General features: G+C 42.4%; 1 protein-coding gene across 1 annotated transcript in view; it reads right to left on the bottom strand.

Moving 5' to 3' along the window:
- The window catches only part of Gpr158 (G protein-coupled receptor 158), a 376,347-nt gene extending 359,327 nt beyond the window's left edge, over positions 1–17,020 (bottom strand). The window contains exon 1 of the mRNA XM_059263676.1: positions 15,112–17,020. Coding sequence (XP_059119659.1) covers positions 15,112–16,013 — 902 coding nt within the window. The 5' untranslated portion in view covers positions 16,014–17,020. The remainder of the gene's footprint in view (positions 1–15,111) is intronic.
- Between the last annotated feature and the right edge of the window lie 10,242 nt (positions 17,021–27,262).

The following is a 27,262-nucleotide window of genomic DNA, read 5'->3' as shown; positions in this document are numbered from 1 at the left end:
CCATAAGTAATAACAGAAAGTAAGGCCAACAACAATGATTTCCCACTAGATTTTAAAATGAGAAATTTTGGTTAGATGCCCAAATGTAAACTCAATGTCTGCTGTCTATTTTTGAGCCCTGAATGTTCAGTTATTATTTGAATGTGCTTAGTATGTGTTAGACATGATGCAAGACATCGTTAAGGACATCCTCACTGAAACTGCATTTGCTATTATTCTTCCCGACTTGTATTGTGAAATAAGTAATGGACATTTTTCTTCCTAAACAGCAGTTAAGAAATTTAGGACACAAAGAAGGGAAAATGGTTTTCCCAATACTATATGTGAAAGGGCAGAATGTGATTTCATACTGATAGCATGCTGGTCAAAAGACCGAAGCTCGAATTCTTGTTGGAAATGATGAGTTGAGCATGTGTTTTTCTACTCCTCCATCTAACTGTAATGACAATAATTAAGTACAAGACAGAATCAACACAGTGGGTGAAAACATTAGAGCCCAGAATTGACAGGTTCCTCCAGGACTGTGCTAATGATGCATCAAAAATGGAGGCAGTTAAGCTTAGGATGGCCAGAGCACAGGTGGGAACTCCTAATCCAAATAATCTTGCAGACGGAGTGTAAGCTCAAAATCACCAAGTGTCAAGAGGGGAGTGAAAAGTAAGGTACAAATAAGGCCATTAATTAAAAGGCATTTGAACAATGACATGGGTTGGCCATCCTCTCTGTGTCTGTGCACTGATGCATTATTTCCAAATTAAAAGCAAAGAACTTCCATACAGATGTTGAAAGAAATGCTTTCAAGGAGCTGAAGCCCCTACAATGACTTTTAGTTCTCCCAGGATAAAGGTCTAAGGAGGGAGAAATTGCCAACTTCCTCTTCAAAATCCATAAAGTGAATGAAGTCTGACATTCAAGAGCAGCACACCAAGAAACTCAGTTACCCATCTGCTACAGGAATCCATGCCATCCAAGTTGATCAAGTTCAGTCAAGCACTTAATGACCAGCTAAGGACTATATTCCAGGAAAACCAGAAACACGAAGAGGAGGCCTGGACCAGAACAAGCTGAACATCAGAAGCTGGGAAGAACAATGATCATTTGGGGAACAAAGAATTTTTAGACATCTTAATTACCAGCCTCGAGGGGGCTTATGAGAATGAATATACAGTTATGAAAAAGAAATAATTAGGCAGAAGGAAGTATTCGTGAACACTAAAAATGATATGAAAATGAAGATAGCATAATTCAACAAAAACGAAATCTCACAAAATGTGAAGAAAATGAAATAGAATTGAGAGCATAATTAAGAAATACAGATATTGGGCTGGAGAGATGGCTCAGCGGGCAAAACTGCCGACTGCCAAACGTGATGATCTGAGATCAAAGCCCAGGTCCCACGTGGTGGAAGGAGGGACTGGATTCCTGCAAAGTGCCCTCTGACCTCTGCGTGTGCATACACATACGCATACAAACCAAGTAAACAAACGTGTTTTAAAGCACAGTGCTCAAACAGCAGTTGGAATTTAAGTTTGCTGAGAAGCTCGCCTGCTGATCTCCACCGTGCTTGCACAAGTCTGCCTCTTTTCAACAGAGTATGAGCTTCTTCCTTCCCCATTTCCTCCCTCCCTGTCCTTTGCTTTCTTGATAGGAACCGCTCTGACTGGGGTGAGAGGGACTCTCAACATAGTTTTAATTCACATTCCTCAACTGGCTAAAGATATGGAATACTTTTTAAAATACTTATTGGCCTTTGGTATTTCTTCCTTTGAGAATGATCTGTTCCGTACATTGGCCTGTTGGTTGATTGGGAGTTGGGGAGTGATGTTTAATTCTTGCACTTCTTTATATATTCTAGATATTAACCCTTTGCCTGAAAAATCATTTTCTCCCATTCTGTGGGCTGCTACTCTGTGGCCAGTTTTTGTTATATTAAGTGTGATAACCCAGGCTTAGAAACACAAAACCCACATGTTTTCTCTCGTATGCCCCTTCTAGCTTCTCATTGTGTGGTATGTGCAGATAGAAGGGTAGAAATGTGGTAGAAATCAGAAAACTAGAAAGTGCACGAGAGAGACCAAAGTGAGGCCAGGAAACAACAGGACACGTGAGATACTAAAATGGAAGAGGGAAGGTTGGGGAAGAAATGGGGTTGAAGCAAGAGGGGCGGGTGGGAGGAACCAATAACCCCACTACGATGAGGAAACGTGTTACTTTGTAAGCTAATTTTAAAAATAAGTAAATGAAAATAATACAGGAAATACAGAAACGAGTCCAGGAGGCCAAATGCAAAAGAAGCAGGAGTTACAGAAAGAGAAAACTGATGGCAGACAACACTGTAAGCTGTGCTTCTAAATCCAAATCTAAAAAGGCCACTAAGTAGTGAAGCCAAGGCATGAGAAAAACCCATCTGAGGGCATCAGCACTCCAATTCTGACCCCAGGGAAAAGAGGAGATCTTAAAAGTTTTGGTGAGGAGCTGGGCGGTGGTGGCGCACGCCTTTAATCCCAGTACTCGGGAGGCAGAGCCAGGCGGATCTCTGTGAGTTTGAGGCCAGCCTGGACTACCAAGTGAGTTCCAGGAAAAGGCGCAAAGCTACACAGAGAAACCCTGCCTCGAAAAACCAAAAAAAAAAAAAAAAAAAAAAAAAGTTTTGGTGAGGAAAAGGAAGAGATTGTGTGTGTGTGTGTGTGTGTGTGTGTGTGTGTGTGTGGTGTGTGTGTGTGTTTATACACACATACTAGTTATATAAAGTATTATCTGTTGGGTTAGTGCCAAAGCTTTTAGTGGGACCAGTGAGTACCAAAAGTGGCATAACGATGCCTTTAAAATTTGGAAAGCAAAGTGACTTTGAACTTTTATTCCTGTATTCTGTTAATCAGTCATTCATGAAGACAAAGATAGTTTCAGACACAGAAAGATCAGAAATTTTGCCTTCTACACATGCTTCCTTGGGTGGGTAGGGCAGTATTGGAGAAGATGCTTTCATGGTAGGGGAAGAAATACAGATATTTCTATGGGATAGTTATTGGGGGAAACCAAAAGGTCAATGTTTTGAGCAGATTTTCATAACTCACTCTGCAGGAGACCTAAAGCAAGACTCATCAATACAAACATGAGTTTCCTATAACAAAACAAGAATTTAAGAGGCTAGATTCAGTTAGGGTCACATAATATATTTTTGCATCTTTACTGTGAAAAAAGAAGGCAATTTAAGCAGTCTCTGGGTTTAATGGCATGGGCCAATAACCCCAGCCCTTGGGAGGCTGAGGCAGGAAAAGATCCTGGGGTGAAGGCTAGCCTTGGCTGCATGGTGAGTTTCTAAGTGCACGTTTATACCAACTAAATGTAGAATAGTTTTTAGTAGATATCTCAGAAAATGATGACCCACTAGAACTTTAGCATATTCTTTAAATGGCCCAAGTTTCAGTTCTTAGAGGTCATAAAATGAAGCACACAATTTTTTACTGTAAAATACGATGCTGGTGAGTGTTCTCAGCCTTGATCACTGAAGGTATTTTTGTGGTAGATAATGGTTAGTGCAGACATTCATAACTGGTTGAAGTGTTGTTGATAAGGGACTGTTCAGAACTCAGCCCTAAACAGGACATCTATGCCCTTTCCCTAAGGCCCAGGAAGTGTGGTGGAATATGGGGCAGAGAGACTGGAAGAGCTGGAAGATGGAAAAGAGTTCTGCAATAGGCTACCCTCTGGATATGACGTGGTTATCACAGTCATGAACACACAACAGCTTTGGCTGGTTATCTGCACAAGATCTGTACACACACACACACACACACACACACACACACACACACACACAAAGGACATGAAAGCAGGACAAATCTTCCTGGGAAGAAGGAGGAGGTCAATAAGGGCAGGAGGGGGATGCAAAGAGTGCCAATACGATCACAATACATTGTATATATGGATAAGAATGTAAAAATTAAAGTTGGAAAATGTTTATAAAAGAACCATGTTAATTACATCAGAATAAATAAGAGTAGGAGGCCAAAGAAAGAAAGAAAGAAAAACAGCAGAAGATACTAAAATTTATAGATGTAAAATCCAAAGTAACCTGCTGAAAATATTTTTAAAATATAGTTAATAAAACAATGGAGAGGGAAAGCAGGAAGCACAGAGAAGCTAACCCAATTTGTCACACTGAAAAAAAATAATAATGAGGGTTTACTCCTAAAAGCTATCATTTCAATTTCCTATTATTAATAGTCATGTTCGAATAGCAATAAAGTCCCATTAAGGGAAAACTCCTGGTCAAAAGAATAGAATTCCTGGCCTGGGTGGAGACCTAACATTCCAATTGGACAGTCAATGACCTGTCTAAGGAACCATCCCTCAGGAAGGAACATCCCTGGGAAGATGTGTTCACTTTAGGCCGCATTAAAGAGATGGGTGGAATATTTATTCCTTTAATAAGAAACTATACTTTTCCTTCCCCAAACTACCAGCCCCCAATACAGTCTCTACAAGCCACCATGAGGTTGCCATGATGTTTGTTGGGCATGCCCATGTTTCTGAGTTCTGACTCAAAAAGTTACAAGCATTCTCTTTTCTTTGCCCTGTCTTTTTGTTTCACATACTGTCCAGACCTTTAAATATGATACTTTGGGCTTCCCTATTTTTTCTCTAAGGCCTCCTCCCCACCATATCGCTGCCTGTTGCCATGTGGCAATTCCAACAGCAGGCTACTGTTGCTGTTTTTCCTTCTCTTCTATTCTCCTTCTCCAGGCAGATGCTGAGATTTACAGCTTGCCTGATCTGGGGGTTTTCTTTTAAGCTCAAATAAAATTGTCCTTGAGCTTCCATTTGAGTCCATCTAAATTAAATTCTATTACGCATGAAACTAAGAGCCCCAAGAAGGAAGCCTGATTTCACTGGTATCGATCACAATAAACATGTCTACCTATACATCTTTTCCTAACTCTACCTCCAAATCCATGTTTCAAAGGCTCATGGTCTTGCTTCAGGGCTCTCTGCCTCTCATCAGCTGTTCTTCAAGCAGCCTCTGACCTTAGCATCTTAGATGTCACCTCAAAAGTCAATCCACTGACTAGATGGGCCAGCTAGAAGGCAGTCAGGGACCTGTATGACGTTATCCCACCTTACTGGACCTCTCCTTGTATCCTCTGGTTCTGTATCTAAAAAGAAGTGTTGTATCTTACAGGCTTGAGCCTGGAAGCAACAAGTGCACCAAAGTTTTAAAAGTGATTCTGGCTTTTTAACTCCTACTTTCTCTATATTTCTAATTGTCTAATAGCCACATTCAAGAATAGAAAAAACAGAAACACCTTATATCTTTCATTGTTGGGGTCCCTACAAGTGTCACGGTCAGCAGGGAAATGATCCCTCTTAGGTGAAGAATGAAACTCAGGTTAGCACTACTTTAGCAGGCACTGGGTCAAAAACTTCCAGAGTCTGCCCTCACCATTTATTTATCATACATGTTTAAATAGAGTAAAAATTGAGGGGAAAGTCTCCACGTGACAGTTATCATGACAAAGCTTCAGTGGCTACATCAAAAGTCCCTTGCAAAGTGCATCTCTAAAGCAAAGCATCTGTGACCTTTACAATAAGAATGAGTCCTGTTGTCCAATACAGAGTGCTCAGGATAAGTGGTAGGGAGGAGGGATTTGTTATAAGCATAAGGCTGGATGCTATTGGTGTGGGATGCAAAGTACATGGGGCTTCTTTCATAAGGATGGGTTCTATTCACTGAAAGACAAAGCTCAGGATTAGGGCCTAAGCAATGCTCAGCATTTGGGGGGATTTGGGTGGAGGCTGGCTCCATAGAATAGCAAAAGATCACTAGCTTGTTGGGTCATATTCACTCCAGCCTTCGAGTGACTAGCAATCAGTTGTTTTCTTCCCTTGAAGAGAAAAGGCCTCCGTGCTTAACAATTCAGGATTTTCCTACTGCTTTCTGTGAGCCATGACTTCTACAAGACTTTATGTATCTGTGTATCACTGCTACAACTGTGCTCCTTCGTGCAACAACGTCTGTGTACCCTACCATCATCTTGTGCTACGTTATCCACTTGTCTACATTCCAGTAACACCGGTGTTCCTCCAGTTCTCAGCATGCTTTCTGCCTTGTCCTGTCTGAGGGCCTTTGCTGTTGATACTCTTCCCTCTGGAACTGAATGTTCCAAGACTGGCTCCTTGTGCGCATGTCTTTTTCTGAGAAAAGCTATTAAAAGCTCGTCTTTACAAATCAAACTTTCACCCAACTGCAACCAAGTTAATAATGGGCTTTGAGATCATTTATAACCATGTACTCATTCTGCTTACATACTGTATACTCAGACTGTTCAGATTTAATGGACTTCTAGGAAAAACATTGTAATCAGTCTCACTATGCTTTGGACTCCCAATGTAATCCCTGGCTACGAGCTCAGCTAGCTGAAGGCACAGCTTTGATTTTACCATGTTCCCTATTTTTTCCTTTGTGGCCCATCAATGTCTCTGACTCAAAACAATGCAAGATGAGAGAGAAAGAGAGAGAGAGAGAGAGAGAGAGAGAGAGAGAGAGAGAGAGAGAGAGAGAGAGAGGTGGTAACCAGATCTAAGACCACACTCTGGAAGCAGCGAGTCATTGAAAGCAAGACCCCCTGACCCCCACCCTCCTATACACATGCAATATTTTGGAAGCAACATACTAGCATAGAATAATAAGATCTCATTGTGGCTTTGTATGCTGTTTTGAGGCAATAAGGCCAGAAAAGTAATTTTCTTCCTTGTGAGATTCCTATAAAAGATTGATTAAGACAAAAGTTCTTCATTCCTTGTTGTTGTCATATTTTCTGTGCTGTTCATGTATAAACAGGGTGGCCTTTGTTCAAGACTGCTTCTTAGATTGGACTCTCTTATAGTAGGACAGAAGATACCAAAACTCTTCTGGATAAATCAAAGCCAATCTTGGGCAAACAACACTAAGCGTTGGTGTTCCTTCTCCTGGGCAGCATGGTCACATCTCCTTCCCATCCTTCCTTTCTCAGTTAAGCTCATCCCTTAACAAGAATTTTTCCCAGCCTTTTTTTTTTTTCATGGATCCCACTCTACCTTCCAGACATTCTTAACCACATTCCCCTATTCATTTCCTTTGGATCAGGGAGCCAGTGGTACAGTGTATAACGTACCTGAGACTCTGTATCAGAGTACTGTTTCCTCATGGCACTTGTTTTTATCCAGAGTTATTATTTTAATTTTGTTAGTTTGCTAACTATGTGCCCTCATTCCCCAAAAAAGTCAGTGAGATCGGGATTTTGTTTTATCTAAAATATTATCTTAAAAATGAATAGTAAGACAAATAAAAATTCCTAAATTAGATGATAGATAGATAGATAGATAGATAGATAGATAGATAGATAGATAGATTATTCATTCTTTGCGACAACAGGGGATATCCTACCTCTTAAACCTTTTACATAAGGGAACTGAACCACAGAGGGATTGTATAACCTGCCCAAGGTCACAAAAAAGTGAACTGAAAACTCTCGGATTCAAACCTAGGTTTATTATCCCCAATCCTTCTTCCTAGACACTACTCCATGCTGTGTCTCTGAAATATGCAAAGCATCTGTAGGAGGCACTGGATATAGAGGTACAAAGCATCCTCATACTTCTAGGATGCAGGCTGTCTGAGCAGTTCCCTTAGGAGACAAACAATTACAGGAGTATATACATTACAGTGCTAGAGGTCAAACTCAGGTCCTTGAACATACGAGGCAGTAGCTCTATCACTGACTGGTAGCTCTTGCCTAGAATATTTTCTAACTATTTTAAGATATTAATGTCCCTTTAATGAGATAAGCTCTGCGTTAGCCTAATAATAGCTCAAACTTCCTGAAATGAAAGCATGGGCAACTTATCTTTATAATGATGAAATCTCCAGGAACTTGGTTCTTCCACTGCCTTCTAGGGAAGAATAGCTCAGTTTCATCCACCTATGAAACTTCTCAAACAGTACCCCAGCATGGTTCGTGCTGATCATTTTTTATCTGCTTATTCATCTCCAGTGGTTTCGTCTCCCTCGTCTTCTCCCCTCCCTCCTATGCCCCAGTTCTCTATTCACCCACGTACTCTTACACACACATACTACCCTTTCAAAACACATCTTTTAATGGGAAATGCTGAATATAAAACATCTAAGTAGAAAAGCAATGCTTATCAACAGAATCTGCCAGGAATCTTTGAGATCGTCTGAGCCCTGGGTTTATAGAAGTCTAAATTGCTACTTAACTGATCATCAAATTTCAAGTCATGTTCTTTTATAATCTTATATTTTAACTGAGTAAGTAAAGAAATCTACTTATCTCTGCATGCACATTTATAACCATGCACACATACATGTATACCCGTGTTTATGTGTGTATACATATAAGAAGACTCCTTTAAAAAAAAAAGTATAGCCTCAGGATATGTGGGATGCCATGTGTCATACTCACCTCTCTACACTAGTGGCTTTCAAAAAGGCACTTTCTCAACCAAGGGTGTCTGCCCCTGGGTCTAATGGGTAGAGACCGGAAGTAATGCTAAAGACTTAAAAATCCTTAAAAACAAGCCCCAAAGCAAAGAATTATAAGGCCTAAAACATCAATGGTGCCAGAATTAAGAAACCCTGTTCTACACAGCAGGCTGAGGCATCAAACATTTGAAAAGCTAAACTCTTCATTTTATCCCAGGCAAAAATAAAGGGAAAATATTCATCTCTACAGGAATTCTTTTTTACTCCCAATGACCAAAACTCATTATGTTGCTAAGCAAGAAATTTTTATTTCCACATACACATACACACAACAACAACAAAAAATGAAGCACTTTAGAAAAAACAAGATATTCCTGTTCCCTCCCACTTAGTCTCCTGGTGGTCATTTTTTTTTTCTCCTCAGCGTTTAGGGCATTTTCCCATGGTGTGAATGAAATGCTTGGCCAGATGGCATGGGAAAGATTTTTATCATACTTCCCTAACCTATTCTGAAAGCTTCTGTAGATTCTGGCCCAGTATGTAACATCATATATGTGAGGAAGAAAATGTGGTTACACATTTTAGTGTAGTTCATCATTGTTGCTTTTTAATTATGTATATATGTTGACAGGAGTGTTGTACTCACAGAGGTCAGAAGAGGATGTTGGATCCCCTGCAGCTGGAATTACCAGCCATTGTGCTGAGAACCAGATCCAGTTCCTCCAGTATATGCTCTAATGCTGAGCCATCTCTCCAGTGCCTGGCTCATCATTTTAAAGAAAATTATGATGAAGATGTATGGCATTCTAGTCTTCATACAGTGCTGAGGAAGATCTGTATTTCATGTTGCATACATGCATAGTTTTCTACCAATGATGATATAACTTTATCTTTTGAGAGAACTTGGAATGTATTTTCCCCTTTCGCAGTATCCAAGTTCATCAAAGGTAAGATGCTATTGATTCTAAGATGAAGTTTCTTTTACTTTGTACCAACAAAGGAAAATGAATATCAATTGAAAATGATAGGCCCCTAATTGTAAAATTCATTTTGGTTTGAGAAACATTTAAAAAGTCAGAATGAAACATCTTAGAAATGATAGAATACATTTATTGATACATCTTTTTCTCTCCAAGAGTCATATGTCATGTTAATGTATATAAGTCTTCCCATAATGATGCAACATGCACATAAAGTATAAATGGTGAAAAAAAAGGTTAAACTCATGAAACTACAGTCTTTTTTAAGTTATGGGTATTCTGTGTTTTGATAATTGGAAAAACATTAAAAATATACTGCCTTGCTTTTGTTATATTTTTAGGTGGGGCAAATTATAACAGGCATTACAATGAGTAAGAAAAACTGGCTTAGTTTATTTTGAAATAGGCATTTCATTTAATGATAATGTATCTTGAGGAGGTATGGAGGGAGAGAGAGAGAGAGAGAGAGAGAGAGAGAGAGAGAGAGAGAGAGAGAGAGAGAGAGACTGCCCCTCTTGAACAAAAGAAGATAGGTTAAGTTTTCTAATATTGGGGTTAGAGTCTATATCAGCCAGTGTGTATTTTCCACAAACTCTACTGTAATAAACTAGAGAAATCCTGTGATGACTTTGAGGCACTGTAAAATAGTCCAAGGTATAAATAAGCAATTCCATCACCATCCCTGTACTAGACTTGGCATTTTAGGAAGGGAAGTGAGAAGGGCTGTAAAAGACTTCCAGCCTAAATCATTAATCTTCTTCTAACTCAAAAATATATTTCATGGAACAGCCGTCTACCTAAATGCTTCTATAGATCAAGGTTGTTCCTATAGGAATAAACTCCAGTTAAATGAACAAATGCCCTGCTGAAGTAGAAATTACACATAGAAAAGAATTGTTACTAAAAGCTAAAAGGCAGATAAGGCTAAAAGACCCACAAAACAAGCTTCCCTGCTGCATGTGCCATTCCCATGCTGAGGGAAAGCTGAAGAACTATTGGCTTCAGACTCTCTGAAGCATAACCCCAGTAAGCTTCCTATTTGTGCCTAACAACCCTCAAGCTGCCAGAGGTTTCAGCATTCCAGTGTGCTATATTCAGCTTGAATATCCCTTCACACCCCAAGCTAGAACTAAAGAGAGAAAACAGATCAGACTCTGCTGCTGCTGACCAGCTAAGCACAAAATCCCATCAACCACATACCTCGTGGCATGCTAGGACATTAAAATATAATCATAAGATGCAGTGTGTGTCACATCCAATCGCACTCAAGACTGAAAAGGAGAGCCTTTCAACCTAGACACTGTCTAGCCCACAGAACCTTTCTGAAGTTAAAAATAACACTTGGCTCATGCAGAAGTTACGGCTGTAAAAACCCATTCTGAAGGGGCCTTAGCTCCCTTTCTAGAGCGTAGGCAATTTTCAGAACCTTCACTTCTTGCAATTTATTTAGCTGTGTGTCCCACTTCTGCATCCAAACACATTTTCCAGAAGATAGCAAGATTCTCTGGGACCACAAAAATTAAATACTTCCCCTAAATAGTTTACAGACAACTACAGTGATAAATGGAAACTAGAGCTCTTTAGAGAGATGTGGAGCCCCAAAACAGGAAAACACTGGTAATCTTCAGGACGTGTGAGATTGAGGGAGACTTTAGGGTTAGAAAGCTGTGGAACAACTTGAAACTGGGTTCTAATGTATTTCAGAGATCCTTCAAGACCAGGAAACTCAAATCACACTTGGTCTTATTTTGAAGCAGAGTTTTCTTTTCCATTAGTTTAAACTCTTAACATTGTACACATGGATTGGATTTTCTATGTGTGTTAATGTGAGTAAATGATCATGATATGGCAATATCATTTTTCCAAGTTCTGAATTTGTCTATATTATCCAGCTTCCAAAGCTACTTGTCCATTGTTTGCATAAGCCACTTAGGAACTACTATCACAGATGTAGAGAAGTAGATCATCACAAAGATTATTAGGGCCCATTTTACATTTTAATTATGAAGAAATTAGTTCCTAAACAGGTGATGTAGCCTGACTAGAGACAAAAGTGGGAACTGAAGCCAAGTGCTAACTTTATTATATTTATTATTATATAACACAGTATACTTCATTGCATGACTAGCCAACAAGAATAAATGTATATCACTTATTCATGGCAAATACATTAACTCCAGCAAATACTGTCTTTTAAACAAACAGTAAAAAAAATGTGAAATCAACAATGGAGAATGAAAAGGTTGAAAGCATGGTATGTTAACTCAGAGATTAAACAGGCATCATGGGTGGGTGGTAGAAATCAGATTTGAGCTCCTTAATGAGCAGCTCACAGCTTGAATAGGTTACTCAAGTTTTTTGACATTGTAAGTACTGAATAGTTTTAAGAAGCAAGTGCAGTTGTTCAGATATAGCAACCAACCTATAGTAAGTGCTCAACAAATAAGGGTCCCATCCATTCTGAACTGCCACAGAAGAGCTATGTCACTTCTGAGAAGTTTCTTTAGATCTTTGTGTTTCAATTTCCACAACTGAAAAATAGGATAAAACCAAATTAGTCCTGAATTCCCTTCATCTCATCAAAAATGGAAAATTCCCTGGACAGCGGTGTACCTCAGTGGTAGAGCACTTTACTTAGTCCATGAAAGTCCCTGGGTTTAACATTCAGTACAAAACAACTACAAAAAAATATAAATCTCAAAGGAACTCACTTGCACTCATTATGTGATAATGATTTAAATATCCTATACCAGTCCTGAGTACTGAACAGTTCCAGCCACCACCAGAAAGATGTTTATGCATTTATTTAGCAAAAGGGGTTCCTATTCTACTCCATCTTCAATGCATGGAGCTGCAAAACATGCTGTAGGTATATCTAATACGTATTTCTAAACTGTGAAAGGAAGCCTATGGCCCAGTTCTATTGTTGTTACAAACTGTGTGTATGACTTTTGAATAAGTCCCTTTTCTTGTCTAGTTCTGCATCCTTGGGAAACAACAGGTAGAACCACCTGATCTGTGGAATAGTTCTTCTAGTTCCTGCAGAGAACATTTCTTTACATCTCCAATACAGGTGGAGGGTGGAGTAGTACACCTATGGAGTAGATGGGGCTAACAAGAGCAGATTCTGCTCTTTATGGATCCACTGGGACAGGTCAGCTTCTGTAGGCAGCCAGACACACAAGGACGGGCTCTGTACCTTAGCTGAAGAACACCACTGGCAGCTATGAAAACATTTAGGAAAACAAGCTTTTACTGGGCATAGTCAAGGAATGCGTAGTTCTCCCAAGCTTGGACCCTTTCGTATCTTCACAGCCTTTCCCCTTGGCTGGCTGAAGGCACTGGGTACATTGAGACAATATAGATTTTCTGATGGTAGGGGAAATGATTCTAGGGGCTGGTGATGTGAGTCAGTAGTAGAACCCTTGGCTAGCATTGCTGTGCCCCAGGTTACATCCCCAATGTGTGTGTGTGTGTGTGTGTGTGTGTGTGTGTGTGTGTGTGTGTGTGAGAGAGAGAGAGAGAGAGAGAGAGAGAGAGAGAGAGAGAGAGGAGAGAGATGAATAAAAAAGACACAGAGAGACAGACAGACAAAGGGAGACAGAGAGGAGGAGAGGAAGAGGAAAAGAAAGGGGGAAAGAGAGAAACAGTTCTAAAACCAGTTGGTCTTCCTCCTGGTCCCACATCTGACCCTTGGAAACATTCTCATTCATATGCATTAGCTGCCTGGTTTAAGCCATCTTCATGAAACAGGGCTTATCATACTGGTTAAAAGCAAAAGTGGGCTTTCATCTTGACTCTTCTATTTAATATCTGTGCAATCAGCCACAAAATTTAACCCCTCTGTGTTTCAGGTTCCTTTACTGAAAAGTAGAGAAAACAATAATAACACATAGCAGAAGACTGCTATGAAAAGTTACCAAGATAGTCACAGCAAGCAATTAACACAGAGCCTAACATCAAGAAAAAAAAATAAGAGAGAGGGAATAGGGGAAGGGGAGGGGAGAGAGGGGATGGGGGAGAGCAGAAAGGGAGAAAGAAAAGAAGGGACAGAGAGGCTGGTCCTGAGACTCTCTGAAAAGGATCATCCAAAGGCCATGCTTTGTTGGCTGTAAGTGGCATCTGCTGAGCTCTCTTCTTCTGGGAAAACGGTGTGGCAAAGATTCAAAGCTGGTCTGAGCTCTTACTAAGAGGATCCTGAAAGATCAGGAGGAAATGAGGTTATCCTGAAAGTGGGAAAGTTTCTGCAGTTGAAGATAAGACCTTTTAAAAAGCCATAAACACACATGGGGGGATGTGCAGTGTCAAAGAAGTGAGGGGGTTTTTCATTTATGCCCTTTCAAGTGATGCTGGCAGTAGAGGATACAGAATTTCTCCGCTGTATAATTCCACAGAGGCAATCCATTTCAGTTCTCTCACTTGGTAGATAAGTACCTGAGGCCCAAAGAGGTTAAACAACACATCTGAAGCAGTTCTACAGTAAATGGCAATGGTAAGGCAAGCTTCTGGCACTCACTGATTGCTCATGCCTTGCTTTTCCTGGTGTGTTTTAGCATGTCAGCATCCTGTCCCTAAAGTACTAGAGCAAAAGTAAATAACACACACACACACACACACACACACACACACACACACACACACGTTTTCTGAATTTTTCCGAGTCCTCAAAAGGTTAAATGAAAAATAAATAAAAGCAACTCCAATCTCCCTTCCCTTCTTTCCAGAGTTTCCCATCAGAGGCCCTGTGGCAGATCCCATCCACCTGCAATTCTCTCCAGGACCATTATGGAGTTTCTCCTCTCTTTTTTCTGTTCGTTCCTTGCATCCATTCCTAAAAAGCTACTTCTAGAAGTTCCTCACCATGAGGTTGAGGGACAGCAGTGTTAATTTGCAAATGCTAGCTTTCCTCCAATGCCACAGGGAGAGATGCTGAAGTTTCTTCCCAGTTTTCTGTTTGGGTAGAACAGATTCCTCCCTCCCCAACTCTAGCAGAGAACCTTCAGATGTGCCTAACAGGGAATAGGAGGAAGAAGACACCAGGGAAGGAAAGCCGATGACTAGGAGAGGAGGAAGCCAATAGGAGCACTCTGACCAAACTGCCAAGTCTGGATCTTGGAGATGGCTCTGCTGCCGGAGTGACTCAGTGCTGAGTGGCCAGAACTGCCCAGGGGATGGCACAGGTTTAATTACATGCTCCGGTAGCTGACTAACAGCAGGCTTGCGCTCCAGACTACACTCACAGGAAGTGGGCTGAGGCTACCCCGAAGTGGCGGATTCAAGGAATTCTCACTCCCTGCGGCTCGCTTTATTATTTTTTTTCTCCCTCTCATCTGATGTTCTCCACTCTGCCTGATGAGCGCATCCCAAGCACCCCCAAAGTTCGGGGACACCACCCTTGTGCTATGGGAGGGTTGAGGCCAAGTGTTACCTTTCCTGCACACCAGGGAAAAGCTTCCCGTAAGTGCCTGAAGCAGACAGACCCGGGCACTTCCCACCCCCTCCCCACATGAGCCTGCCTGGGCATCCTTTAGCCCCAGACTCTGTTCCAAGGCTGGAGAGTTAAGTATCACGGACAAGTGTGCTTTCCCTGAATGCCCACCTGCAAATCCAAAGGAAGACTCTGCTTGTGCCCTTTTCCCCTCTCCCTACCTGAATTCCGGGACCAGGTTAGGCTGAAGCCCATAGAAGGCAGCAGAGAGAGTGACCAGCCACCCCGGCTTGTAACTCCCGTTCTCGCACTCCAGATAAGGTGGAGACCATTTGACGTGACTCCTGTCCCCACCGAGCGCATCCCTACGCCTCCAGCTGTGGCCCAGGCCCCGTGGCCCCTGATTGGAGCCGCGGCGGTGCAAGTGGGGCCTCCACTTTCGCCGAAGCCCATGGAACCACTCGGTCTCCACGGTGGCGTTAGCCAGGTGGTGAGCGGAGGAGGACAGGTCCTGGAGCAGGATGCGACTCTCCTCGCGGGTGGCCTGGAGGAAGACCTGCGGGGCAGGCGTTGACAGTGACTCGGTGCTGAAGGTGATGGCCGCCCGGGAGATGCTGGGCTCACCCTCCAAGAGACTCCGCACCAGAGCCTGGTACCACTGCAGGTCATCCTGCACGGTCTGCTCCCGAGACTTATTGCTTTGCAGCATCATGTTGAGGAAGTTGGTGGCATGTGTCAGAGTGTCCAGCGCCCCATGCAACGAGGGATGGGAACTGGCTAGGGCCGGTGACTTCCCTGGCAGGCCCGCCAACTCATAGCGGCTGGAGCAGTTGGCTAGCTTCAGCTGGTGGAAGTCCCCGGTGTAGAGGTAAGAGGCCACGTCCATGGGCACCTCCTCGGCTAGTTTCTGTGCCAAGATGGTGCCGTCGGTGGAGCGGCTCCAGGGAGTAGAGGGGTCCGGGGCAGAGGCTCGTGCCAGCTGCTGGCCATGCTGCTTCCCCCTCAGGGTCCTCTCTCTAGGGGCATCCGGCCGTCCCGGAGGATCGAGGCTGGAGCCAACCGCTCCCAATCCCAGATGAGCGAGCAGGAGGCAGAGAAGTAAAGAGTAAGCCATGGCTCCCATCTGTCTAGCACAGAAGAGAGAAGGTAACCGGAGGAGTCACTTTGTAAATTTTGGTCCTCAATTTATCACCAGTAAGACTTTTACTGGGGTGGGGGTGTCTTCCTCCTTCTCCAGGTGGCGCTCAGTCCAGATGGACTTTAAAATAAGAATGTTTTGAAATTGGCCCAGCTGGCTCAGCTGCCGTAACAGACCAAATCACCTGTGGCAGTGCTGGCTGCGCCCGCTCCACAATGAGTCGGGTCGGGATTACGCACCTCGCAGCCTTTAGCCAAACAGGTTACATCCCCGGCAGCTATAGTTAGCCCGCTTACGTCTTTCTGTTCAGCCGCTTCCACCGCCGCTCTCATTGAGGTGTGTTCAAGAGCTGCTGCTGATGCTGCTGATGCTGATGCTGCCACCGCGGCCGCCGAAGACGCCGCTCCATCATCTCACCCTTGGCAGGTCGTTCCCGCCTCCGGGCTCTGGCCCCTCCTGGACCCCTTCGCCCCGAGATGGAAGCGCGCACACAGACCCAAGCCGCGAGCGCTGCGGCGAGTCCCAAGGAGCCAGGGTTTTCTTTGAAGACGTTCGTGTCTCTGGAGTCCAGACAGCCAGGCAGCTGGTTAACTGGAGCCTTTTGGTTTGGCCACAAACCACATCGCTGCCTCTCCCTGCTCTCCGCTGAAACCAGTTTAAAGAGACAGCTTGGCCGCAACCAAACCCTTGTAGGGCGGCTTCAAGTCGTCTTGTGCCCTGTTTGGTCGGCGCCTCTGTCAATCAGGTGACTGCCATTTGTTGGCTGGGGCGGGAGCTGTCCAGTGCTGAACCCGAGGCGCACTGAGGAGGCGGAGGAGGAGGCGGCGGTGCGGGTGCTTTCACCCACTCGTGTTCCCTGATGACTCGGAAACCTGCAGGGGTGGCGAGGAGTGGGCGGAAAGGAGGGGAGAAGCGGCGCTTTTGGTGGCTGAGAGCGAAGGAAACTTGGACGTACTGAGAAGGAGGAGGCTGTTGGCATCTTGCTTGCTTAGTTAAACCAGCCCTTTCTTTCGCCTGGAAAAGAGGGAGAAGGGAGTAGTTTTCATTTCTGACTGAAACTGGGGGGGACGGAATGTAGGATGGAAACGTGTCCTTCTCAGCATCTGCTCATTTTTTTAGGCAAATTATCAAATTCCCTTCCTTGTTGTCGGTTAAGGAAATGATTAAACCTGGCTTGCTAAGGAAGGTCTTAGCTATGAGAGAGTAACGGAGACATCTACTGGCTGAGCTTCAAGGAAAAATAAATGTCATGTTTAAGAAACCTCTTCTTCGGGGCCAGAATGGAAGAGAACCTGTGAAAATAAAGATGTGTAGAGAAGGGGCATGATCAAGAAAAAAGTATGTGTTGTAACTGTGAGAGAATGAGGACAAGAAAGGGTGAACCTGTGTTGTGTGGGATACAAAGTCACTGTCGGTGAGTTGCTGGAATTGATGAATAACAACTCAGACTTCATAGAAGAGCTGAATAGGTGTGCCAGCTCCTTAAATAATTAGGAGAGCCCCTAAGCCACCTGACTGTATTACTTGAAGCTTCCCAGGGCATTTGAGCTTGTCTCCTACACTCTGACAACAGACAAACGGTGCAGAGACCTATTTTATTGTATGCCTCCGCACTTTCAAATTCCTTAAGACACACATAAAAAATATCAGGTTCATTTTAGTCCCCCAACTCAGAAAAATGTCACTCATGGCAGTCCAAGATAGTACTGCTTAAATTTACTGTGCTATGTCATTTTGTTCTAATGAGAAAATACCTTAGTCTGTTCTGTGTTTCTATCATAATATACTGATATGTAAAGAAAAATGTTCATTTGGCTCCTAGTTTTGCACACTGGGTGTCCAAGATCAGGGAGTCCCTGTTTTGGGAAACTGGTGATGGCCTTCTGGATACATCAGAACATGGAAGATAATATGATGCTCAGGAGCACTTTGAAGAGGGAGAAAGACGTCATTTGACACAATAAGAAGCAAGCATGAAGGGAACGATCAAACTGGCTTTTTTATGACAACCATGCCCCCCCCCCAAACCCTGCCAACTCTCAGTATGCAGCATTAATCCATTAGTGACAGCAAAGTCCCCCATAAACCAATGGCCTTCTACTAGGTCCTGCCTCTTAATGTTTTACCATATCAATCAATACCTTCACACTACAGACAAAGCTTCCAATGAAGGAATCTTCAGAGCACCATCCACATTGAGTAATAGCAATAGCTAAGTACTGGGATGTGAAAGACAAAGCACCAGAAATCTTCTCCACCACAATCATTGTGGTACTTTGAACATCTAAGCTGGAACATAGTAAGTTCTCAGTATATACTTGGTAATTAATGAATGAACAAGAGAGTGATGAATCTAATTATTCCTTTCTCAGTGAGCTAGGGATGAAGGCTTTTGGAATAGGACTTAGCAACCAGTTTTCTCAATTTCTGTACATGGTTTCCAAGTGAATTTTTGTAGCTATGAAAAGAATAGTTATTTAACTTGTATTTACTTATACATAGCTTCTGTGTTCATATCTGTCCTACTTAAGAGTACTATTGCTATGATGAAATATCATGACCAAAAGCAAGTTGAGGAAGAAAAGGTTTATTTGGCTTATACTTCCACATCATAGTCCATCATCAAAGGTAGCCAGGACAGGAACTCAAACAGAGCAGAAATGTGGAGGCCATGGATGAGTGATGCTTACTGGCTTGTTTTCTGTAGCTTGCTCAACCTGCTTTCTTATGGAATCCAGGACCATCAGATCAGGGGTGGCCTGGAACACAATGGTCCAGGCCCTCCCCCATCAATCACTAATTAAGAATATGCCCTACAGGTCTGCCTATAGCATATTTATGGAAGTATTTTTTCATTTAAGGCTCCCTCTTCTCCAATGACTCTAGCCTGTGTCAAGAAGACATAAAACTAGCCAGCATAATATCTGATTTTTGCTTAAATTTTGCTTTGCAACATATGCTCCTATGCTAAGTAGAAGTAATTCCAATTTAATAGTCTGTTACAGCACATGTGGCAATAATTACAGATGGAGTTTCTGTTGAATTTATCATGGTATACTCTGATTTTGCATCTATTCAACTAAAAGCTAAAGTGTCATTTCCTCATTGAGTATTTTAGAAAACCTGTAAAACTTGTTTAAAATTCTTTATATTTCTCCTGTATATAATTTAAAAGAAAGCTATTTTTTCATTAGTTGTTCCTTTACACAATTAATTCAATGGTCCAGAATAATTAAAAGACCTAAGCTCTGGCCCTGGCACTATTTTAAAGCAATGTATGTGGGGCTGAAGAGAAGACTCTGCAGTTAGGAGCACTGGGTGCTGCAGGTCCATTTCCCAGCACCTACATGGTGGCTCACAATCATCTATAACTCTAGTTCGAGGGGATCTGGCAGCCCCTTCTGGCCTCTGCCAGCACCAGGCATATATGTGCTTCACATACATACATGCAGGCAAAACACTTAGGAACATAAAATAAATTAATCTAAAAGAAATTTATAAATAATAATAAAACCATTTAGCTATGTGTGGAGGGACATGCCTGTAAATAATCCTAGCATGTGTGACATCAAGCAGGAGTATCACATGTTTCAGACCAGTCTGTGCTATAGCAAAAAACCTTATCTCAAAAACCCGGTGGCTGGGGATGTAGCTGAGTGGTTGAGTCCTTGCCTCACATGCCCAAGACTCTATATTTGATGCCAGCATTGCAAGAAAACAAAGCTTAAGAGAAAATGTAAAATTATTGTCAGCAGTATATTTGATTTTGCCCAATATAGTGAAATCATTATTTTTATCATTTCAATAAGTAAACAATATAAAATTACTAACAATCCCTCTAACATTTTCAGTAAGTCTTCTAATATTGTGTGTATTTTATATTCATAGAACCTGGTGTTTCACAATAGCCTAAATAAGTCGCCTATCACTAGAAACTACTATAAAGCACAGATCTAGAAAACAGTACGTTGTGGTTCAGAACACTGCAGAAAAATCTAGGTCCCCACTAGATAAAACACCCAGACCCACATGCTCTTACGATCAGTAGATCTGGTCAAGGTGACTGAATAGAAGGACAATCCTGTGTTTTAGTACCCATTAGTGGGGTAAATAATCCTCCTAAAGCTCTCATTAGGAACCAAGATTTAGAACAACACTCAAAGCAGAAGAAAAACCCCTACAAACTCACAAAAGGTGAAAAATGAGTTTAGTCCAGTGAATGTTTAGTGAACCTCTACCAACTACCAAGCCTGGTACTGAATGAAAACAGGTGCAACATCTGCTTTCCTGGCCATCACGCTCAAGTGGGTGCAAAGAGGCAAATAAACAAGGCAATTACATACTGTGATGAGGACCGTGAAGAAATACACACTGTGAAGTCATAAGAGCAGACGGCATAGAGACGGGTAGCTTCTTGTAGGAAGAGGTAAACAGAAATGAGGAGCAAGAGGAGACAATTGAGGTGACACCGAAAGAATAAGGAGGGATTTACTCTCTCTATATATATAGTTACAGTAGTAAACTATATAAAACTATATATATGTACATATAGATATAGTTACAGTAGTAAACTATATAAAACTATATATACATAGTTACAGTAATAAACTATATAAAACTATATATATAGTTACAGTAGTAAACTATATAAAACTATATATACATACATATATATAGTTACAGTAGTAAACTAACTAAGAGGATGAAAACCTTACCTCACTAAAGTGTAGGGTATGAAGGCACTATGACTACAAATATCCTCTCCTTAACAAGGTTGAGGGATGGAGGATGAGCCCTGCAATTGGCTAAAGTTCGTGAGTAATGCAAAAACTCTCAACACTAGAGACAAAAGGAAAATCACTTTCTAGGATAATCAAGACAATAATTGAGTGGGATATTGGTGTCTCCCTTCCCAGTTACATAAATATAACTTGTAGGTGTAGATTTGTAGGGAAACATCCCTGTGTATGCCTCAAAATTAAGAATTAAGTTGTCTAAATGCACATTAATACTGTGTGGAAGTTTGACTGTTATTGAACAATGGATACCAAACTTGGAGGCACAATGTGAAAAGGCCCAAGTCATTTTCATCACAACCTGAAAAGCCAATCAAATTGAACAAGTTTTCATTCAGGAGACAGCAATATGTAATGGAGTTACAAGTTATTCATTGTCGGCTCATAATTCATCACTAGTTTTAAAAGGAAAAAGGACCTAAAGATTAAGAACCCTTGCCACTCTTTCAGAGGACCAGAGTTTGGTTCCCAGCACCCATGTCAGGCGGCTCACAACCACCTCTAACTCCAGCCAGAGGATCCAACACCTGCTTCTGACGTTCCTAAGCTCCTGCACACACATGATATGTACACATGCATGCGTGCACACGTGCACACACACATACACACACAGAGCAATAAAAATACTAAAATGGAAATCTGTAAAAGGCAGGGTAAACTTGGTGTATCTTTTGGTAAAAGGAGTGGAAGGAAGTTAAAACGGACTGACATCCTGTTTTATGGAAGCAGTAGAGGTGGGTGTACTTTTAATGTTTGAATATTGGGCTAAGTCATTCCTAAAAGTAAGAATTAGGAAGTCAGATATAATTGAAGGACATTAGGTTGACAGCTGGTAGACCCAGTTATAAAGGCCTTTCCTTTAGCTAATCATGTGACTCACAATGTCCTCAACCTGAGAGCATTTCCTCATCTGTAAAGTAGGAGTGATGTAGCAGATGCATCTCCACAGCTGAACGGTTGCAGCTGAGCGACAAATAATCTGGCAAGATATATTTCCCAAGAATTCATTGTTTTTAATAATCCTAGATTTACGAGTCTTGGTAAATAAAGTAGCATGACCCCAATAAAAATTTCAGATAAAACTATAGAGACACAGCAGTCTCTCAATATAACACAAACTGAGAGATGGGCTGCCTCTGCCCATCTTGCTGAGAGTCCCCATTTCCTTAATCATATCCTATACTTGGGTCTCATTTGCTCATTTGAAAAATGATGATTACAGTCTTTGTCATCTAAGACTAGTGGTTTTGAAAGTTCCGCATGAAAAGTGTCACTAGAGAATTCTTATCTTGTGGGTCTGGGCAGGACTTGAGAACCTGTATTTTAATAATGTAAGTGGTTCTAATGCAAATGTGCCACTGAGTGCCTGCTGATACTGCCTTGAGCCATGGAAAATCATTCTAAAATACAGGAGGAAAGATCTGGGAAACACAAAGCCTCATGATGAACTGAGAATCATGATTGTCATCATTACAGTCATTGTGGGGTGTTTACAGTGGCCAAGCATTGTTCTAAGGATTTTACATAATTTAGCCCATTTAATCTTCATTACAACAGTATGAATTTGGTGCTGTTACATTCTACAAGCAGAAAATAATAACAACAGCAGCAAAATGAATTGCCCTAAGTAATACAGCCATCTGGCTCCAAATGTCAGGCTTTTAATCACTAGACCAGTAGTCCTCAATTGTTAATAAGCACTGGGCTCACCTGAATTGCTTCTAAAACTAGTGATCTCACTCCCCAGATGTGTGTTTTGGTGGAGGTGGAAGGGAGCCTGAGAACCAACACTCCAAACGCTTCCCTAAGTTGTTCTGGTACTGCTGGTCCAGGGGTCACATTCTGGGAACCACCACACCTGTCACCATTATAACCTTTACGTTCTATGTTGCTTACTTTGCTGGACACTCTGACAAAACGCTCGATGTAAACGACTTAGAGGAGGGGGGCTCTATTTTGGCTCACAGTTTCAAAAGGCTCAATCCATCATAACAGGGAAGGCATGGTGGGACAGAACAGTCCACATCATGGCAGCCGGGAAACAGAGAGATGGGCATACAGAAGAGAGCCAGGGCAAGATGTCACCCCCATGATATGGTTACTTTCCCTAATTGGGCCTCGTCTCTAGCCTTTTACACCCTCTCAAAAATGATAGGATATTATGAAGGGCTTGCAACAGGCAATAGATCACACTCCTAATGATCTACTGCCCCCCTGAAATACACTCAGAGAAATCCAGGAGCGTACTTAACAGATCCCTTAGGCATTTCTTTTTTTTTTTTTTTTTTAATTTTTATTTTGCAATACAATTCAGTTCTACATATCAGCCACAGATTCCCTTGTTCTCCCCCCTCCCGCCCCCCTCACCTTCCCCCCAGCGCGCCCCCCATTCCAATCTCCTCCAGGGCAAAGCCTTCCCCACAGACTGAGATCAACCTGGTGGACTCAGTCCAGGTAGGTCCAGTCCCCTCCTCCCATGCTGAGCCAAGGGACCCTGCATAGGCCCCAGGTTTCAAACAGCCAACTCATGCAATGAGCACAGGACCCGGTCCCACTGCCTGGATGCCTCCCAAACAGATCAGGCCAATCAACTGTCTCACCCACTCAGAGGGCCTGATCCAGTTGGTGACCCCTCAGCCATTGGTTCATATTTCATGTGTTTCCGTTTGTTTGGCTATTTGTCTCTGTGCTTTATCCGACCTTGGTCTCAACAATTCTCTCTCATATAAACCCTCCTCATTCTCGCTAATTGGACTCCCAGAGATCCACCTGGGGCCTAGTCATGGATCTCTGCCTCCAGATCCATCAGTAGTTGGATGAGTGGGGGTAGTGAAGGGCGAGGGTCGAGGGAAAGAGAGCTTGGGTGAGTGGGAGATCCCAGCTGGATCAAAAACAGAGAGGGAGAACAAGGAATAGGAGACCATGGTAAATGAAGACCACATGAGAATAGGAAGAAACAAAGTGCTAGAGAGGCCCACAGAAATCCACAAAGATACCCCCACAACAGACTGCTGGCAATGGTCGAGAGACAATCCGAACTGACCTACTCTGGTGATGGGATGGCCAAACACCCTTAGGCATTTCTTAATGTGCTCAAGTTGACAGGGAAGAGCAACTATTAGGTAGGCTACAGTCTTCTATGCATTTTCACATGGGAAGAGGAGAAAGCCAAAGTAGCTAAAAAGATGCTGGGAGTCTAGGAAAAGCATCCCATCCGTCTATTTTCAAGTTAGGAAGCCTACTAGAGATGCTTATGTTTGTCACTTAGCAGTTTGTTCTCGGCTGCCTCCAGTTTACCCTTAAATCTCTGCCTCCCGGTCAGCCTCCCTCCTAACGCCTCTTCCCTGTGGTGTCTTCTCTGCTTTTCTCTGTGAAGGGCAAGCCTTGGGATCCTCTCACATTCCCACTGAAGTATGTTATTTTTAAAAAAAAGGAAGAAAATTTAAAAAAAAAAACACTCCCAAGTATAGCGCTAACGGCAGAGACACTCGAATCCTTCGATCCAAACTAACCATTCCTCTTACCCCTGTACTGCCTTTAACAGGTCTGTAACCCTGAAGGCCCCTAAAGACCTTCCCAAACACAGGGGAAGAAACCATCAGGGGATGGTATTTGGGTAGGAAAATCTTGAACACACTAAAGCAAAGTATTTACCCAGTTTTTACCTGCATGATCCATGACATGGACCCCATACTCAACAGCACAGGGAAGGGCAAGTACCAGAGTCAAAAACAAAAAGCCAACTTGTAAAGATCCAAGCCAATTACTGACTCCCTTTCTCATTAGGAAACACGTATAATCCCAAAGAAATTAAAGTAAAATTCACAAAACAAATAAATCATCTGTAAGTGGTAGGAGGAGTTTGTGGATAAGGAGAGATGGAAGTGAATTATTTTTTTTTCTTTGCTCAACTTTGTTTGCCTCTGCTGTTGAGGGAAACAGCTTGTCCAAAGGTTTCCATCTGCAATCAGATCTCAGTGTTGTTTCCATGGGCATATTACCTGGAGCAGGAGCATGATCAGTTACATCATGGGCAGGTGGGACTTGGCATTCTCTTTTAAACACAGAAAAGTTGATGTGTTCGCTATCTTTCCTGACGCTGAGACAACATACATGATAGAAATAACGTAGGAAAAATTCAACTTGACCCATGGCTTGAGAGGTTTCAGTTTGTGGTCATTTGACTCCGTGTTTCTGGGCCTGTAGTATCCACCCCAGTAAGAGAGGCATGTGAGAGACATTACTGACCCCATACCGGGAAGCAGGGACAGATACTAAGAAGCAGAAGACAATTACATCCTTCATGCCCCGAGGTATCCAATTCCCTCCAGCTAAGCCCTGCTTCTAACTTTTCACCATGTTCCAACAATGTCATCACATTTTATAATTTTATTATGGGTATTAATCTATTGATTGGGTCAGAACACTTAAAACTCAATCACTTCCCCCCAAACCTATCAGCTGGCATCAATATGTGAGCTTGTGGGGTAATATTTCATTTTTAAATAATAATGGTTAAGAACCGCCTACACGATATATGTGTACCATGTTGATACAATGACAATTCTTCATTCATGAAGAGCAGACACTTAAGAGGTAACATGGGTGAATATGGAGAACATTCTTTTGGGGGCACAGAAAGACAATGACCTGATACTCAACAGCACAGAACAGGGTAAGTACCACAGTCCAAACAGAAAAAAAGAAAAAAAAAAACTTGTGAAAATCCAAGCCAATGACTAACTCCTTTTCTCATCATGAGAGAAGAATGGCTCCAGAAAATTAAATAAACAATTTGTAAATGGTGGGGGGGGGGGGGGGGAATTTGTGGATGATGAGAGATGGCTTCATGGTCTCAAATAAATGGTGTCTGCAGAACTTAGCTTTGGGAGGTCACTAGAATCAGATGGGGTCCTGGGGAGTGAGGCCTTCTTAGATGATCGATATCTTTGTAAGAAAAGGAGGAGAGACTCGTGTGGTGGTATTGTGTTCCCCAAAATATTGTGCACCCTAATAAACTTATCTGGGGTCAGAGACAGAACAGCCACTAGATAGACATAGAGGCCAGAAAATGGTGGCACTCACACCTTTAATCCTAGCATTCCAGAGACAGAAATCCCTCCGTGAGTTCAAGGCCACATTGGAAACGGCCAGGCATGGTTACACACGCCTTTAATCTCAGAAAGTAAGCCTTCAATCCCAGGGAGTGGTGGTAGAAAGCAGAAAGGTATATAAGATGTGAGGACCAGAAACTAGAAGCATTTGGCTGGTTAAGCATTCAGGCTTCTAGCAACACAGTTCAGCTGAGACCCATACTGGATGAGGACTCAGAGGCCTCCAGTCTGAGGAGACCAGCTGAGGATCCAGCAAGGTGAGGTAGCTGTGGCTTGTTCTGGTTCTCTGATCTTCCAGTTCACCCCAATACCTGGCTCAGATTTGATTTTATTAATAAGAACTTTTAAGATTCCTGCTACAGACTTGTGTTAACATTCTCACTGTGTCTTCAGTTAACACCCTGCAACATCTTGGGACTTTGGAATCCTTCCTGTGATCTGGACCTCACTGGACATGGCCACCCAGTCTTGAACTCTAGTCTTCACCACCAGTAGAATAAACCTTTATCCTTGATAAATTACCCCATCTTCAGTATTCAGTTATAGCAACAGAAAACTTGTCTAACACACCAAAAACTTGTCTCCCAAGCCCAGTCTCCCTTGTCTAGCAGTCCTTTTGCGAGATTTTTTTTTTTTACCCTACCACATCTCCATTACATCTCAGCTGACCTGTCTGCATTCTTAGTAGGTAATCCTGTCTCCTGAGAAAACATCTGTAAACACATGCTTCCTCTCCATTGAAACATTTTAACATCATCAACTCTCAAACACTTCTCCACATGTGAGAGGTGAGTGAATGACCATGTACATGAAAAGATACTCTGCCTCATTAGCCACCAGGGAAATGGAAATAAAAACCACAGTGAGATTTCACTTTACACTTGCAGCAAGAGCTACAATAAAGAAGGCAGATGATAGCAAAGGCTGCTAGAGAGGTGGAGAATAAGGGACCTTCATCTATCAGATGGGAATGTAAAGAGGCACAACCTATCTAGAAAACAGCCATAGCTCAGAACGTGAGACAAAAGTGACCATGTGGCCCATATGTGGAAGAGTGGTACATAAGGAAGCCCCAGAAAGAAAAAATGCATGGAAGAAAACACTACCATCCAGGCCATAAAAAGGGATGAAGCTTAGTCTGTCCAGGAACAGTCAAATGACCGTGTGAATGGAGACCAGGTGATGAGGCATGGAGAGAAGTGTCGAGGATCCAGTGGTGTGATGACTTACGGACAGCACCAGAGGATTTAGACAGGACTGACAACAGTCCAGGGCTGCCACTAAACTGGAAAAGGAGAAGCCGAGGGCTCAGTAAGGCAGGATT

Source organism: Peromyscus eremicus, chromosome 5 (assembly GCF_949786415.1).
Source record: "Peromyscus eremicus chromosome 5, PerEre_H2_v1, whole genome shotgun sequence".
In the NCBI taxonomy this organism is placed as follows: Eukaryota; Metazoa; Chordata; class Mammalia; order Rodentia; family Cricetidae; genus Peromyscus; species Peromyscus eremicus.
This window is presented reverse-complemented; position numbering and strand designations above follow the sequence as displayed.